This window comes from Pleurodeles waltl, chromosome 3_1 (genome assembly GCF_031143425.1).
Source record: "Pleurodeles waltl isolate 20211129_DDA chromosome 3_1, aPleWal1.hap1.20221129, whole genome shotgun sequence".
Classification (NCBI taxonomy): domain Eukaryota; kingdom Metazoa; phylum Chordata; class Amphibia; order Caudata; family Salamandridae; genus Pleurodeles; species Pleurodeles waltl.
This window is the reverse complement of record NC_090440.1, coordinates 909,618,635-909,637,674: the sequence shown is the minus strand read 5'-3', so window position 1 is coordinate 909,637,674 and position 19,040 is coordinate 909,618,635. Positions and strand designations below refer to the sequence as shown.

General features: G+C 42.2%; 1 protein-coding gene across 1 annotated transcript in view; it reads left to right on the top strand.

Moving 5' to 3' along the window:
- EPHA10 (EPH receptor A10) overlaps window positions 1–19,040 on the top strand; it is a 1,402,205-nt gene that overhangs the window by 366,845 nt on the left and 1,016,320 nt on the right. Inside the window, exons 4-5 of the mRNA XM_069223890.1 lie at window positions 15,192–15,347; window positions 17,669–18,004. Of these exons, the coding sequence (XP_069079991.1) occupies window positions 15,192–15,347; window positions 17,669–18,004 (492 nt within the window). The remainder of the gene's footprint in view (window positions 1–15,191; window positions 15,348–17,668; window positions 18,005–19,040) is intronic.

Sequence of the window (19,040 nt, the reverse complement as noted above, 5' to 3'; positions counted from 1 at the left end):
TGGTAAAGTGTCCAGAGTCCTAAAACCAACAAAAAGTGGGACAGAATAATAGGAGGAGGAAGGCAACAAGTTTCATGATAACCTTGCAGAAAGAGTCATTTCCAAAATCGCCTATAGGATGTAATGCACTGAGGACACAAACCTTTCCTTTCATTTACTGTTCTGCTTGGTAACAACAGTTTCCTGTTTTTCTATGCTGGAATCTACTTCAGCATTTTAATAAATTTAAAAAAATGAATGAATGCCTATGTTGTTTGCCATGAAAGAATTAAGCAGTGAATTATACATTAATAACTTCATTTTGAAATAATGTACAAACAAAAATAAGAGAACATACTCGGGGTAGTACATTGTAACCATTTATGGAATCTAGCAATGAAACTCAGAATTGTTCCATGATATTTTCAGTAGGTGAGGCAAAAGAAATTGACACAGACCTCTTAAGACTTAAGTGAGGAAGCTAAGAGTGAACTAGTACACGGGTGAACTTTAGTGGTCACTGACAGGGCAGCATTCCACCTCCCTTCTGGCTGACCACTAAAGGTTTTGACTCCACTGATGTCTACATTCCTGCCCAAGAAGTCCTTTGTGAGTAGATCACACTGATAATAACTGTGGCTTTGTGAGGTAAAAGCTACTGCTGGCTAGATAAAGATTTTGAAAAGTTACACATGCTAGTGAATATGTTGATTACATGGAAATGTAACTTTTAATATATTTTGTACAAGCATTTAAAATGGTACTTAAACAACCACTCAGCATTTAGCCAAAATCCAAATAATTGTCCAGGAAAGCTTGACCTTTATTGAGTGGGATGAATAAAGATAATTATATGATCCTGGGACCTCCTTTGAAATGATTACTGTTTTTCACACTGGTAATGTTACCCAATAATGCTTGCTCATGTTGATTAGGCAGGTGAGGTACCTATGTCATCAGAGGAAATGCGCCAGCCTTTGAGGTTCAAGGCTTCAAGGCCCAGGATTGGGTCTATTCTGTTGCTCTGTCTCTCTACATGGGATGTTTCTCAAACTCAAAAAGGTTGAGAACATTTGGACAGGAGAGTCTTAACTGAAACCTGGACATTCTGTAGGCCTCCTGGGAATACCTCAAACCCATACTTGGAAATTTAGGACCCGATTTACATCTCAGCTGATGGATTACTCTGGCACAACGATGAAGGAAATCCTGTTTGCTGAAATATAAATCTCAATTTATCCTATGGGGTTCATATTTCGGCAGCCGAGATATCGTCACCATTGTGATGGAGTAGTTCTTCCGCCGTGATCTAAATCAAGCCGTTAGTGTCCTAAACCTGATTTTCATAACATTTCAAAGAAATTAATATGTTTTAGAAGTTATTGTTGATTTGATAAGGGACATATTATCACTGTTTTGTTTTAGGTTTGAATCTGCAGTATTAAACTCTAGTTATCCCTTGGACATGCTAGCCAAGTGAATTTTATCGCTGCCCAGAATCCTGGAATTATTCCCTAGTTTCATTCACAGAAATTGGAGAGGAATCCTGTTGTCCACTTCCACGAGCCTATCAGAAGACTTTGAGCAAAAGACTCCCCAACTTACACCTGGAACTCTGTGCAGAGTTCTACTGACCAGGTTAGCGTGGGACTCTAGCATTATGTCGAAAATCCTGCTTCCCATCCATCCACTAGTTCATTTTCAGGGATATAGACTTTAGACATCAATGTAGCTACAGGTCAGGATTTTTTCCCAGCCAGTGGTAGGTTATGCATAGATACAACACATTATTCAGTTAAAATACCAAGGTAGGGTTCAACAGACTACCGTAAACATAGTGTACTGAATTCGTTACCAAACACAACAAATCCAAAGAAAAGTGTAAATGTAAAGGGCGAACAGTGGGTTAATTATTCTACCGAAAGTCAGTGGGTGCACCTGTTAACACTGGTCCACACAATAGGTAAATGGAAAAATTTGAGAATTGTAAAATGAAAGCAATCGCTACGTATCTTTATTGTGCTTCTCAAATGGACTATGGAAATAAATACTGTGACACATGAGAGCAGGCCTTGTGAAAGTAGATGGTAGGGAATAAAGTTACCTTCTAGACTTGTCACCTTTCCGAAGCGAAAAACATCAGCAGTGGGATGGATTCCAAGCCTTGTTCCACAGACTTTGATATAGTGCCTCGGGGCCCTTGCAGGGAAGAAGAAAACCAAAGTAAAATGCTCCAGGGGAAGGCATCCCATCTGCATGAACTCAGTGCTCAGTGCAAAGGAGTATGCTGGGTGGCTTCGAACAGTTATTTATTTACACGACTCTCTCTCTGTTGGAAAAAAAAGAGCGTCAGAGCCTCGAATACAGATGGAAGGTGTTTGAGGTCGAAAGGTGTGTGAGACCTGAAATGCTCTGAGGGCAGGTTAAGTTGCATAGTCACGTCTAACGAACAGTCTCGAAATTACCAACTCCCCAAAAAAGTAACAAGCATCTGGAGTTCACAACTTTAAGTTGCTGCGAACCGGCAGGAATCTTGATGCTCAAGTCACTGAACTTTTCAGTGACTTCAGAGTGACTACCTAATTCAACAATGACCCTCCGGTCCCTGTAAATTACGGGTTTACGTACCTATACATGGTCTCAGATTAGTAATCAAGCCTATTACTCTGACCCTGTATCCACTGTGGATTCAGACCAGTACACATAGGAAGGATGCAACCTATAAAATGCCACACACCGATTAGTCTTGGATGAGACAAACTAATGTTGAAACACACTTTGTATGTTTTGAAAAAAAGAGAGCATCAACATATGTTCAAAGTTCTCATGAGACAGGAACTGATGACTGTCATCATCTGAGTATTAAATATTAAGGCTCAAAGGATTATCCAGAGGCGGGAATTGGTTAGAAATCCATCATGGCTGGGCTTTAGGTTATATATCAGTTGCAGTCACTTGTGCGGGAAAGATTCAGGAAGGTGAGATAAGATCCCAAAACTTTCTAATAAGTCGCAAACAACCTGGTAAAGAAAGCTCTGTAGATGTTGCTGATAGCATGAGCAGCAGACAAGGATGATTCAAATCATAACAAGCATTTGCAATGTACTGGGTCTTGCGTTTGCTCGAGTTAAAGCTATTAACGTTGTAAACTCCTAACCGGATACTTCTTGCCACATAAATTGAAAATGAAAAGTAAAACAGTTTCACATATGCGAGCTGACAGTCACCATGTGCATGAAGCAGACACACAAAGGGAAACAGAAGTTCGCTCACAGTGAAACATATTGGCAAAAGTGCAATTATCCATGTAACCTGCAAAAGTGCAGTTATCCATGTAACCGGCAAAAGTGCAAATATCAATGTAACAGGGTCTAAGTCATGCAATGTGCTCGACTAGTGCCCAGTGAGATCGTGTTGCCTACTTCATAAAGAGAAAAAGTAGTCCAGAAACCATACCTAAATCATCGAGCCGCCTATGTTTTCAGTAGTTGGCCGGTGTGCTCGATGAGGGCTAAACACTGGAAAAGGCATGACGTATGCATGCCTTTCACTAATTGAATCAAGTGAATTTGAAATGGCAAGCCCACAAACCAACCAAACTGATGGGTGTGATATGGGTGTAGTTAAAAGCCCACAGAGATGACACCAGGGACAGAGCGCTTTGCGCTGGACTCTAAAAAAGGCTAAGAGCCAATTGTTTAACCAGATACTATCTTCTGGACTCATCCTCCTCTAAATTGTCCCAGTAATAAAAATGGACTCAGATCATTGGGTCTTCGAGAACCCAGAGGCCACATTTAAATTCCATTAAATTTTTTCATGAGTGGAGGGTACTATTGTGGCAGCTCCCAGTACCCCCTAACACACATCTCATGAAATAAAAAACTTTTAGACAGTGTCATGTTATAAATATTTGTGCTTCTTGACAACCCAACCAGAACTCTGAGTTGAACAGCATGTCATCATCATCATTTTTATTTTGCGGTCATTGCCGTCTATAACGTATAAAATGTAGAGAATGCAATTAAGTAAAAGTAAATCATTATCCATTTCATTAAGCGTATTAATAAAATGTGAAACTAAATACATGATACGCATTATAAATAACTATTCACTAAATTTGTCAACATACATATTCAAGTGGGTCAAATAATTGTTACGCTTCTGCTTAACTATTGTTTTAAAACTTTAAAATGATAACTATTATCGTCTCCTTATGAACCAAACACAAATAGTGGCTTAAAGTAAACACAACTGGGCCGAGTAGTATTGAATTGCAATATCCTTAACCCCTTCGCTGCCAGGCCTTTTCCCCATCCTGTGCCAGGCCTTTTTTTGCCTATTTGGAATAGTTCTCGCTTAGGCCCTCATAACTTTTTGTCCACATAAGCTACCCACGCCAAATTTGCAACCTTTTTTTCCAACATCCTAGGAATTATGGGGGTACCCAGACTTTGAGGGTTCCCCTGAAGGAGGCCAAGAAATTAGCCAAAATACATTGAATATTTCGTTTTTTTTAAAAAAATGGGAAAGAGGGCTGCAGAAGAAGGCTTGTGGTTTTTTTCCTGAAAATTGCATCAACAAAGGGTTTGCCGTGCTAAAACCACCAGCTTCCCAGCTTTCAGGAACAGGCTGACTTGTATCAGAAAACCCAATTTATCAACAAATTTTGGCATTTTACTGGGACATACCCCATTTTTACGAATTTTTGTGCTTTCAGCTTCCTTCCAGTCAGTGACAGAAATGGGTGTGAAACCAATGCTGGATCCCAGAAACCTAAACATTTCTGGAAAGTAGACAAAATTATGAATTCAGCAATGGGTAATTTGGGTAGACCCCACAAGGGTTTCCTGCAGAAAATAACAACTGAAATAAAAATAATATTGAAATTGAGGTAAAAAAACAGCCATTTTTTTCTACATTTTACTCTGTAACTTTTCCTGCAATGTCAGAGTTTTGAAAGCAATATATTGTTATGTCCGCTGGACTCTTCTGGCTGTGGGTATATATAGGGCTTGTAGGTTCATCAAGAACCCTAGGTACCCAGAGCCAATAAATGAGCTGCACCTTGCAGTGGGTTTTCATTCTATAACGGGTATACAGCAATTAATTTGCTGAAATATAAAGAGTCAAAAATAGGTATCAAGAAAACCTTTGTATTTCCAAAATGGGCACAAGAAAAGGTGTTGAGGAGCAGTGGTTATTTGCACATCTCTGAACTTTGGGGTGCCCATACTAGCATGTGAATTACAGGGCATTTCTCAAATAGACGTATTTTTTACACACTGTCTTATATTTGGAAGGAAAAAATGTAGAGAAAGACAAGGGGCAATAACACCTGTTTTGCTAATCTATGTTTCCCCAAGCCTCGTGATAAAAATGGTACCTCACTTGTGTGGGTAGGCCTAGTGCCCGAGACAGGAAATGCCCCAATACACAATGTGGACACACCACATTTTTCCACAGAAACTAAAGGTGTTTTTTGCAAAGTGCCTACCTGTGGATTTTGGCCTCTAGCTCAGCCGGCACCTAGGGAAACCTACCAAACCTGTGCATTTTTGAAAACTAGAGACCTAGAGGAATCCAGGACGGGATGACTTATGGGGTTCTCACCAGGTTCTGTTACCCAGAATCCTTTGCAAACCTCACAATTTGGCTAAAAAAACACTTTTTCCTCACATTTCGGTGAAAGAGAGTTCTGAAATCTGAGAGGAGCCACAAATTTCCTTCCACCCAGCATCCCCCCCAAGTCTCCCGATAAAAATGATACCTCACTTGTGTGGGTAGGCATAGCCCCCGCAACAGGAAATGCTCCAAAACACAACGTAGACACATCACATTTTTCTACAGAAAACAGAGGTGTTTTTTGCAAAGTGCCTACCTGTGGATTTTGGCCTCTAGCTCAGCCGGCACCTAGGGAAACCTGCCAAATCTGCGCATTTTTTAAAGCTAGAGTCCTAGGGGAATCCAAGACGGGGTGACTTGTGGGGCTCTCACCAGGTTCTGTTACCCAGAATCCTTTGCAAACCTCAAAATTTGGCTAAAAAAACACTTTTTCCTCACATTTCGGTGACAGAGAGTTCTGGAGTCTGAGAGGAGCCACAAATTTCCTTCCACCCAGTGTTTCTCCAAGTCTCTCGATACAAATGGTACCTCACCTGTGTGGGTAGGCATAGTGCCCACGACAGGAAATGCTCCAAAACACAACGTGGACACATCACATCTTTGTACAGAAAACAGAGGTGTTTTTTTACAAAGTGCCTCGCTGTAGGTTTTGGCCTCCAGCTCAGCCGGCACCTAGGGAAACCTACCAACACATTTTTCTACAGAAAACAGAGGTGTTTTTTGCAAAGTGCCTACCTGTGGATTTTGGCCTCTAGCTCAGCCGGCACCTAGGGAAACCTACCAAACCTGCAAATTTTTTAAAACTAGGCACCTAGGGGAATCCAAGATGGGGTGACTTCTGGGGCTCTCACCAGGTTCTGTTACCCAGAATCCTTTGCAAGCATCAAAATTTGGCCAAAAAATCCACTTTTTCCTCAAATTTCGGTGACAGAAAGTTCTGGAATCTAAGAGGATCCACAAATTTCCTTCCACCCAGTGTTCCCCCAAGTCTTCCGATAAGAATGGTACCTCACTTGTGTGGGTAGGCCCAGTGCCCGCGAAAGGAAATGCCCCAAAACACTATCTGGACACATAAAAATTATCAAACTCAAAACTACCTGTTTTTGCGGGAGGGCACCTGCGCTTTTGGTCCTGGGCTCAGCAGCCATATGGGGAAACCTACCAAACCCAGACATTTCTGAAAACTAGACACCCGACGGAGTCAAGGGAGGTGTGACTTTTAGTGGATACCCCAGTGTTTTTTTACCCAGAATCCTCAGCAAACCTCAAATTTAGCTAAAAAATCACATTTTCCCCACATTTCTGTGTGGGATCACTGCACCGGGACAAATGTCCTACCACCCAATGTTCTCCTCAGTCTCCCGATAAAAATGATACCTCACTTGTGTAGGTGGGCCAAGTGCCTGTGACAGGGAAGACCCAAACACATGTCAAAACTGAGGGGGAACCAAAGCGGGTCCAAAAGGGCAGTTTGGAAAAGAAAATTTTTAGGCTGACAAGTGGGGCAGAATTTCTATCGGTATAGATGAGACAATGCTGGGTGGTAGGAATTTTGTGGATTCATGCAGATTCCAGTAGGTTCCATCACAAAAATGGGTGAAAAATGTGTGATTTCCAGCAAAGTTGGAGGTTTTCAGGGCATTGTGGGTAAGAAAATGGTGTGGGGTACATGTGAAGCACACCACCCTGGACTCACCCAGATGTTTAGTTTTTAGATGTGTCTAGGTCTTGTGGATTTTTCTACATGGCAGCGTCCCAAAGTCCAAAAAGTGCAGCCCTCACCATTCCAAGTTGGACGATTTTGAGAGTTAGCCAAGCTCTCATGGCCCAAATATAAAACCAAAACCCCAAATAATCAAATGTCCACTTGCTTGCCGTGGGATAAGATGTTTTAGTGTGCGGGGAGAGCTATAAGACTGTTACCCCCTTCAGTTGGGCTGGGGGCATAACCACACACATACTGGTTGGTAGCCACCACCCCACTATTTTTTTTTTATTCCCTGGCATTTAGTAGACTTCCTGCCCCCCAGGGTGTGGATTGGGGGTAATTGCCCCATCTGCCCACTGGTGGGCAGAACAACTTTGGCCCCATTTATTTGCAGTAGGGGTATGGCCATACCCCCACCCTCTTATTTTGAAAACAAATCTTCCATGGTCTCTGGTGGGCTTTCTGCCCCTCCTTGGGGGCAGATGTGCCTTCCAAAAATAAGCCGATGTGGCCAACAGGAATGTGCCCCCTTGGGGAGCGACACTTGCCCAAGGGGCTGCCCCCCAAACAAATCACACACACCAATTCCTGGTACCTAAGTGGTTTCTGCCCCCCCGGGGGCAGTTCGGCCTAATAGAAATAGGCCAATCTGCCCCCAAGGGGAGCAGAAATTACCTAAAATAAATTTGCTACCCAAGGGGAGCGGCCCTTGCTTAAGGGGTCACTCCACTTGCGTGAAATTAGCACCAAAAAAAAAGTCCCTGGTGCCTAGTTGATTCTGCTCCCTTGGAGGCAGATCGGCCTAATAAAAATTGTATTAGGCCGATCTGCCCCCAGGGCGGGCAGAAACAGGCAAAAAACAAATTGCCCCACTGGAGAGCGGCCTTTGCCCAAGAGGCCGCTCTCCTTATGAAGTAAATAAAAACAACAGCCTCTCCTTTCAGGCTTCTCTGCCCCCTCCACGTGATCAGTGGAGAAATGCTTAGCATTTCTCCTTCGATCGGGCGCTGGAAGCTGAACTTCCAGAGGCAGAGGGATGGCCTCTGATGAGGTGCCACAAGGAGGTACGGGGGCGGGCTGTAAGGGAAAGCAATTCCCCTTCCATCCCTGCCCAGGGGAGGGGGTGCCTGGCCATCGGGGGCCCATAGCTTGACGAGGTGGTCTCGTCCTGGGCACCGGGGAACCGGCACCCAGGACGAGATCACCTCGTCCTGGGCACCCAAGCGGTTAAAACAGTCAAATGTTGTTTCAAGAGCCCAGCCGGAGAAAAACTGTGTGAATCCACTTCCTTCTAGTTGTATAGTAGGCCAGACAGAAAAACAATACATGTTTAATGCTGTCTTCTACAAACCAGTTACATATTGGCCAATGTTTACTATGTGTTTGAGTAGTCTGCCACCTAGAGGTGAAACATTTAATCTGTAGGGTGCTGGCTATACCGAAACATCATAAAAAGTAACTTTGCAAGAGGCGGCTATACTTTGTCAACAAGTGCCTAGAGACATGGAGAAAATGTATACTCTAAATACTTAGCTGTTAGAGAGCCCACTGTGCTATTTAATTGGGTCTTCACCAATATATATTCCCAATAACACTTTTTGAGGATTTCTGTAGCAGATGTGGCGATAGTTGTCAGATTAGTCCACTAGTATTCAAACCCTAAAATATCTAGCAAGGATTCTATCTGACGAAGCCAAGGTATAACATCAGGCCTGCACCGTCTCAATATTGCAGACAGAGACACCCTGTAAGAGGCCAGTTCATCAATGGGCCATATAGTATGCTGTTTAAAAGAGGTCAACAAGCCACCATATGTTCTACAAAACCCAATGTCAAAAAAGAGCGGTATCAATGGAGTACTTTGTGGGAAATTGAACAAGCCTCTAAACATTCTTTGCCACTGCCAAGGATTGTACATTTTCACAACCTCAGAGCTCTGTCCCATGTAGTGCTGCTGATTGGGCTTTGGCTTTATAAGTCTCCCTAGCAGGTGTCACGGACATTGTAGTTGTTGCACAATGTAGATTTAAAAGAGCTCCTGCCCTGTGTTGGAGAATATACCTGCTATACTCTCTGAGAGGCCTGCGAGAATCTTGTGTCTACCCTTCTACCTAAGTAGTCAAAGCCCTCTACCTTCTCCAGCTGCATAGCTCCTATGCAGATTTTACCCTTGAATATTATATGAGGGTTCATGGTCATACATTTTGCTTTTGAGACGTTAAGTTCCAGGCCCTTGAGGTCACAATACTTTTTGAATTTTACTAGAAAATCTTGCAGGCCCTGAAACGTGCTGGACAGTAGAATCATGTCATCTGCAAAGCACAGTGCTGGGTTAGGAATATCATTAAGTTTGGAGGAGTTGTGGATGCAATTCAGCAGGACTGTACAAATGTCATTTACATAGGGTGGGAAATAGAGAGGAGGTGAGAATGAACCCTATCTCACCACTCTTTCCACTGGTATACATTCAGTTAACTCTTTCTGCATGCCCCAACAAACCTGAGCATAATTATTTTGATATAATTTAATGATAATAGACAGCAGTACAGAGAGAATATCCATTGAGCTGAGAGAGTTTCACAGTAAATGCCTTGGTACCAGATCAAAAGCAGATTTTGATTAAATAAATGCAACGTACAAATGATTTCTTAAATTAAGTACATGCTTTCAATAAATAAGTGAAAAACAAAACTGTGATCAGTTGTGCCCACTTTAGTCCTAAACCCAGCTTGATAAGGAGATAACATATCTTTGTCTAATATCCATTGGTATAGTATATTTAGGGCCTGTCTAGCAAAAATATTTTGTAAGTAGTCCACTAAGCTTATTTGTCTGTAATTTCCTAGTAACTCTATTTGCCTTTTTATAAATGAGAATGATTTCAGCCCCATGCTATCTGTCAGTTAACTCTCATTATTGTCAACAGCATTCGATAATACGTTTATATAGGGATACTACCATTTATAATTGTGCTGAAAAAGATCCCCCAGGATTTTTTCAGGATCTGGGGTAAATCAATGGCAGCCTGGGTGTCACCTATAGAAAAGAATGGTAAATCCATTGGCATAACAACTTGTTTCCATAGACGAACTCTTGGTTAAAGAGCCCTTTGTATAAGGGAAGCACTGTCTATTCTAGATATTAATCTAAAATCAACCATTTAATCCCACATAGCAACGTCTGGAAAAAAATAGTTGAACCTGCTTTTAAGTCCCTCTGTCAAAGGTATATCATCTCTCTCAGTCGAATTTAGAACGTCCAATGCACGCACACATGTTATGGGTTTGTGTTGAGTGAGCGAGTTGAACAGCCTCCCCAGTAGAGGGTATGACTGGGGGCTCTATTAACGGAATGCCCTTAGCTTCGCCTTCCTCATCTGTTGCCAAATGTATGCTCTCTAAAGGTTCAAAGGCAATGTTAAAGTCTCTACTCATCATGCTATGAGTCTTGGGTGTAAGAGTCAGGATGTGCAAATCTAGCATTTAAAGAGTTGGAGACTTCTTCTTGTGCGGAATCAGATGATTATAAACTCAGTAGAGATTTATTCTCAACTCGCTCAGACTTAATCCTAATATATTAGGAGAATCAAGTTGAAGAGGTGTGACTTTTCAATTTAATGAAATCTCAACCCAAATGAACAACCCTCCTGAAGGTCACCCCCGCAGAGGGGAGTGGGCTTATAAAATAAGTGGTAAAGCCCCACCTAGCTTCAGGTTGTATTGCCCATGTTTCCAGGAACATTAATTTATGTTGACTATCAACTAATTCGAGCCACTTGTGATCAAGTAATTTAGGGTGCAAACCTGCTATATTCTAGGATAACAATCTAAGTGGTTGCTCCTTAGATGGCTCTTGCATAGAACAAGAGACAAGGGGACAACTTTGCAATAGCCTTTTGAGATTTTTGTGGGTACCATTTGGAGTACCAGAATTTCGTAAAGCCAAATCACGTGAGATGGTTCTAAGGGCATCATCTAGGGCATGATCAAATGTATTGTCTGATGTATGGCTATCTATCTCTTGATGGGGATACCACTAGAACTACAACTAAGAGGCAGTCAGTCATTTGTTTTCAGTGCTATAGCAGTGGCACTTCATTTTGCAAAACAAGTTCTCAGGCCATGGGACGTTGCCTTGCGTTGGAACAAATATTGGTGTAGGATAGTGGAGGGTGTGATTACAGGATAATGAAGTTTGAAATAAATCCTGAAATTTGATGAAGGTGAAGAACATTCCTATAGGGAAATTAGCCCATCAAACAATTTATGATCAGCCAGTTTCAACTTGATCTTATTGTACGGTTCCTCACTCCTTGATATATGAGGGCCAAGCAAAATATCCAAGCGGACAATGAGAGGCATCCATGTTGTGGTCCTATGCAATAGATGACTTTGTTTTTTAAGGAGTCACTATCCTCCCTGACCTGCCCACCCAAATAGGGTACAGTAATCATATAGACCACCTCTTTCTTTGCATGAGTATCTCTCCTAAATGTGGCTCAGCTGGCATCATGTTTAAGAACCAAGGAGTCATTATTAGCTGTTTCAGAGTCCGACTGATTACAAAAGGCCTTCTTCATGTGTGATTTTCCAGCATGGCCCTTATGAACTTTGTCGTAGACAGGTTGTTTTTGGTATGTTCTATATACCTATTCTGTTGATGGACAAGTGCTCAACTCTAAATTCTTTGAATGATATTGAATTGGGAAAAACTGAAATAGACTGACTTTGTCTGATAGTTAATGAAGGACCTTCTGTCATATTTGGAACAGTCTGCTGAGTATTAGAAGAATGAGATGACCAAAAAACAATTCACAGATATGTAAATATTGTGTGTTCTTGACAACAATTGTTTCATCGTTGTTTTAACCCATAAAAATGTGTGAGCTAGTGCATCACGTTTAGACTTTATTAGGTTATGCATGCTTGTAGCATCCTTCCCAAAGTGTGCTTTCCTCTGTAATGTGCTAAGAGTTGTAGCGCTAACTGCATGAGGGACTGAGATGGGGCAAACATATTTGAACAAAGTATTGTTGGAGTTATCACATCATCAGTGGCAGTTTCCTACATATGCAGATCTGTACTCTGTGATGCATTCATCATAGAGATAGCTGGAATGGGTAAACTAGATGGATGGGCTTCCCTATGATCACCAGCAATATTGCTGCAGATTTAGGACAAAAAACTTTGGTAGAAACGAGTTATCTTTGTTGAGAGTTTCAATTCTTTGCCTTTAGTGTTGTCATGAGTTAGTATCGATTTGAATTCATCAATTAGATTTTAGATTTTTCATTTCATTCAGAGTACAGTATTCTTACACAGTCTGGGGGGCTTAGTGGATCTAGCGGTTTCCTATGAAGGGTCTTGTAGTTTGCGTTTGTCCATAGCGTCAACATATACCTTAAACAAAATCAATAATTTTGATTGCTGCTAAATACTCTCCAGAATTGAGCATCCAAAGGGGGTGGCCCAGATCAGCCTCCTCCAGCCTTGAACAGGCTTAAACAAGCCTGTTCTTCACCTGGGCACGTGCCTCGGTGTGTCACATTCATCTCAAGGGTTGGGAAATCCAGATTTATTCACCTGACATCAGCCCGTTTGAGGTGCACAACAGAGTCTTTTGCAACCTGTGTCACGGTTTAGGAAGCCTAGCTTTATATGCCTGAATGGCACGAAGACTGCAGCCCAACCTCAAGTGCAAAACAGGGTATTATGGGGCTTAGAGTCCCGGAGTCCAGTTTTAGTGCATCAACATGTCAATCCTGGTATACAGTACTAAACCACATATGCTTTGGATCCTATGGACAATATTGAATCTCTGAAGGCCTGGTGAGAGCCTATTCCCTGTCTTAACACTCAAAGCCACATTCATTAGGGTTTTGCATTGCACTGGAGCACAAAGGCAACCCAAAACCTAGGTGAGCTTGAGTGGCCCTGCATGGCTTGATAAATCTAGAGTAAAGCAAGGCAGCGCAGATCACTGCCTTGCGATACTCTGCCCCAGGGATGCATAAAGTGGGAGGAGTGTGGGCATTCCCCCAAATCCACTCATGTATTGTGACTCATTTCCAAATTTACCATTAGTGGCAGACCTGGGAATGCGCCAATATCCTACGCCTCCTCAGGGAAGGCGTAACAAGGAGAAATATGTTTATTTTTCCTCGTTTTTCCCTCTCAGGATTTTTTTTGTGGAGGAAGGGATCCCTTCCTACACATAGACAATCCTACCTGTAATGCAGGCACCATAGCAGGCACCCTAGCTCGAAGGCGCAAGGGTGCTTCCATTTGGGATAGTTTGCTAACTGTGCACCAGCCCAGGCAGCGTGCATGAATGCACCATACCTTGATAGATATGGCGCATTCCTGCCCTCCCTCTTTCATGCACCACAGTAAAGCAAGATGTCTTGTCCTCAGTTCAAAGCTATAGGTGCACACCACATTTTAGAAAGCTGCCATAACATCCACAGTCAGCATGGTCTTTGTTCTTCTTCAGGGCGTTCCTTCCAAATACCGAATCAGTAAGGAATTTATTACTCTTTTGCTGCCGAATCCCGGTTGTAAAACAGTAATACTCAGGGCCGGCTTTAGTGCTGGTGGTCCCCAAGGCGACAGTCTTTTTTGGCACCCCTCTCCACCCCATGAACACTTCCTCGGATTGTTTCACTGTCACCCGGCGAATGTGCCCCTCATTTCTCCATAGCCCCCCTTTCACATACATTCATTTGTTTTAAATCGCTGGTAAAGGCTGGCTTTACTAATCCACTCAGCTATCCACAAAGAATATAGCTCTGTTCTTTGAAGCAGGCATATTAACACTCTGCGTTACTCTATGACGAGTCAAAACTGCCACTAGACAAAATTTCCATCTCTCTCCTTAGTAGGAGCATTATTGACAAGAGGTATCTTGACATTTTAATTGTTTCCTGAAGGCTGGACGCACAAGGCACTTTTTACCAGGTGCATTTAAATTGCAGGTTTTGTAAGTCATTGCTAAACACAGCTTCCCCCTGAGGTCAGCGCCTCCAATCCAGGTCAGCACCCGGTCCTGGTGTACCGCTCCCACCGGCCTAAAGACGGCTCTAGTAATACTTAACCACCAGTTTCAAACTGGTGGTGACCCATTCACAAAGGGGAAAAATGGGCTGAATTTAAAATAAAAGAATTGCTTTGTAAGAAAGCAATCACAGACATGATGGGTTGCTGAGCCCAGCAGGCACCCATCCCTGTGATGGCTGGGATTTCTAATGGGTCGCAACTATCTACCTACCTCATTAATATGCATTATGTAGGTCTATTTGCCACCCACTAGAAATCGCTAATGAAACTCAAGGGAGTTTCATAAATTAGGAATAACAATTTCGTAATTACAGTATTTTGCTGACACTATTTAACATTGGCAATGTTCACTTTTTTTTTGGCAATGTTGACCAGCATCAGCAAAAAAAGTGCTGGTAAACCCAAAAGACCGGATCTTTTGATTTGGCCAATTCCCTGTTCTTTTAAATCTACTAACCCATAGTTTGAAAGGTAAGTCTACAGCATAGTGTTTAAAAAAGGGAATATATTAAAATATATTATTTTTAATTGGTATGACCATATTGTATGCCTTTTCTTTGTTTCATATACAACTTTAAGCTGTTTATTTTTAGACACAGATGCTAGACCATGAGGCATTATGAATTGAGTCTTTGTAGTGTGCTGCAATATTGAGTTGAGTTTTTAACAAACTCTTGGTCTAACATCTGCAAAAGCAAACACATCGAATTGCTCCTTAGATAATCTGAAACAAAAAATAGATTTACTGTAGAAATAAAAATGCCGTTGAAGTGTTATTATCAAAATCTGAGTGCCCTCATTACATTTTGTATGTGCCTTTGCAGCCTGCCCTCCTGGATTTTACAAAATGTCCACACGGCTTCCTCTCTGCGCTCCTTGTCCTGAACGCAGTTATACCCAGCAAGAGGCTTCCATTCTTTGCATCTGCATGAGGAACTACTATCGCTCTCCACTGGATTCCCCATCTACCTCTTGCACTCGTAAGTTTGCACTAACATTGCTACTACATTTCGATGCCGGAAAATCTGCTTTTATATGCTATTGTGGGTCTAAAAATCCACCATGTCTTTATTATGTATAAGGCAAAAATGCTATAAGTTTAGTAAAGACTACATTATAGAACAATGCAGCCAAACTAAACTGGACAATTCTATGTGACCAATGATGAGAACCCAAATTACTTAAGTAGACGACATCAAACATGATGCACATCACTTCCAACTATAGTTTCCATCTTATAAACAATCTTGAATTGTATCCTTGGAATCTTGTCAACCTCAGTTGCTCTATAGCTGTGTTTTTGGTATTCAAATACACATACATCCATACTTACATGTGGAACGTTGATTATTTACTCCATTTTTAGCTACTATTAACACGTCCTAAATTTACTATTTATATTTGTAGTCTCTGTTTTCATGGACATCTAATGAAGAATTTTTCAATCACTTCGGACAGCGAGTTGTTGAAACACCTTGGATGGGTTTGTGTAGGGGTTTTGAATGTAATGAGCAAGATCATATGAGTCTGTAATGCCTGTTGTCGGTGTGTGTGCGCTGCTAAGCAGTACTTTGCTTTGAAAATGTGTGTCTTGTTTTATTGTGAATAGCCGTGGAGAGTCTTGCATGTATACAAGCACGGTCTCCTTAGATTTAAGTGGATTCACTAAATAAGGAATCAGATTAGGTCACATCCGACTTATGTAAATAAAGTTAAACGAGAGTTGATGCAATTGCAACTCTCTCCTTTTGGCCAAAATCACAGGGAGGAAGATCTACAAGGATCAGTAGATCACCATCCTTATTTTCTTTGCAGGCATTACCGGATTACCTAAAGGAAATGGGGCTGCTTTAAAAAGAAAAAAGTTTCAGAGTGAGTTGGAAGTGGTCCCCAGGACCATACCAACGGCCCCTGAAAGTTGGACTCCAATTTTTAAAGTGGAGGAAGTTCAAAGCTAACCCCTTCATTTTTTCCATTTTGCAAGGAAATTATCACCCCAACTTCGTAATCGATAACTTTTCAATGGGTTGCCATTTGGAATTTGGAAGAGATGTCCACAACTCTCCACTTCTAAATACTGAGTTTCTATTCAGACACATACCAATTTTAGGGTCTGTAAAATGTTACTGTCTCCTAAAATGTGTTTAGTACAAATTGGATTTATTGTGACCACAAAAAAGATTAATGCATCTGGCTCAAACTCTTTCCAAGACCATTTATTCCTTATATTCTTGCTGGCACTGCTCCCAGACTAAGGCCCATATTTATACTCTGTTTGTGCCGGATTTGCGTCATTTTTTTTAACGCAAATTTGGTGCAAACTTGGTGCCAATGGCATGCAAAAAATTACTCTAAGGCATGTGCACCTTATTTATCCTCCCGCGTTATTTTGATGCACAGGAGGAGACGGGCCTTAAGAAATGGCGCCCAGACGGATTTGCGCTGTTTTTTAACACCTGGGTCAGGGCAGGCGTTAAGGGACCCGTGGGCTCATTTCCTTGGTCTCTGACCATGGAAACAGTCTACAGGTGCCCTTCCCTGCCCCCAGGGACACCCCCTGCCACCCTCGCCCACCCCTGGAAGACATCCATGGATGGGGGACCCATCTACAGTAAGTAGAGATAAGTAGAGGGAAGTATTTTTAATTTTCTAGGTGGCATAGGGGGCCTAACTTGGGCCCCCCTACATGCCACTGTGCCCAATGGCCATTGCCAGAAGTCCCCTGGGCATGGCCATTGGGCAGGGGGGCATGGCTCCTGTCTTTGCTAAGACAGGAGTCATTTCCATGGGGGTTGTGCATCAAAAAATGACACTTGTCAGGTTAGAGTAATTTTTTTTACTCTAACCTGACTTGCACCATTCTTTGAAGCACAACCCCCAGTCTTCCCTACACCTCCACTGCCCAGTTAGAGTCATTTATTTTGACGCTAACCAGGCCACTGCGCCAGCTACCGTCATTCCTTAAATATGATGCCCGGCTGGCGCCTTGGAATGGCGGTAGCTGGCATTAAACATTTTGACGCAAACCTGCGCTGGTGCAGGTTTGCTTCAAAAAGTATAAATATGGGCCTAAGACTTTAGTAGAGATATTCTCACAGCATCATCTACGTCACTTTCTAGACTCTTTAATTTGACATTTTCTTTGCAATAAAAGTTGATTCTACCTGTGATTGAGTAGTCCATTCTGAAATTGTTTACTTATATGCTCGAGTCCCCGATGGAAAATAAATATTCTCATAGTTATTGTGAATATAGATCTTATAGTAAGAAGATTCCAACAAAATCTTGTTTGTGCCCTTAGGTCCACCTTCTGCTCCAAGAAATCTAGTCTACAGCATGAAACAGTCCACCCTTATACTGGAATGGAGTTCACCAGCAGATGCAGGGGGAAGAGGTGATATCAGCTACAACATCTTGTGCGACCGGTGTTCAGTTGCTTTCGGACAATGTGAATCTTGTGGCAGTAGCGTCGGCTTTGTGCCCCAGCAGATTGGATTGGTTGATCGAACAGTGACCATGGTGAATTTACTACCGCATGTGAACTACACAATCCGAGTAGAAGCAGTGAATGGAGTATCCGACTTCAGTGCTTTTTCAAAGCAGTATGCAGAACTCAACATAACAACCATCCTTGCAGGTACTGTAAAATCTAATAATATTTGATCTGCTGTCCCTTGTAAGCCAGGAGTGTTCAGTGTAGAGTGATCAGTGCAGGAATCAAAACCTATATTCATTGTAATCCCTGACTTTAAATGATCACTGTCAGGGGCAGCTCCTCTGGCACTTTGGCGAAAGAGTGGCGCCCCACTGGCTGTGCCAGAAGCAGAAAAATAAAATGATAGTTTACTATTCTTTTTTTCTCTGCTTCTGGCACAGCCAGCAGTGCAGGGAGGGGTGGGTCTGGGCTACGAGAGATGGGAGGAGTGGAGAGTGCACCTAAGTGCATGTGCACATGTGCACTTAGGTTTCTCCACCCCGGCTGTGTTTAACAGCCTGGCTGGAGAAACTGCACAGACCACAGGGCTGTGTCTGAGCGGCAGTCACTGTCACTCAGACCAATCCTGGTGCTGCTTTCATGCAAAACCTTGCATGAAAGCAGCACCAGGATTGCTGGGAAGCCTGTGCTGGTGTCCCAGCAGTGAATGCTGAGATACCAGAAGAAGAGGAGCGTGAGGCTGCAGGAGGCGACAGGGACAGAGGCAAGGTAGTGCTTTTTAATTTTTACCTTGTCTCTGGTCCCCCCTCTCCATGCTCCTCCCCTTGAGTTATGTAGCAGCTGCGACTGATCACTATTCATATTCATTTTATGGTAACATATGTGAATATCTTGAAAACGTAGCTTGAAACAGGCCCTGGTAGATCTAAGGTAGATACCTTTGTTATTGACCTAATCTCTTCTGCTTCAGTGACTCTGTTTAATGTATGTTTGTCTTAATAAGTAAATTCCCACTTTTGCATGGGATACAAAGGCATGGGGATAAACTGACCAGATACTACAATTGGCGTCTATTAATAGATTCTCAAAAAATGCAGTATATAGTTTGGTTTTGAAAAATATGAATATATACCACAAAGTGCCTCCTGGTATTTTTCTGTTTATGTGCATTTTGAGCCATCTGCACACACTTCTTTTTGATTGAATTTAGCACTTCCAAGAGAACAAAAAAAATCGA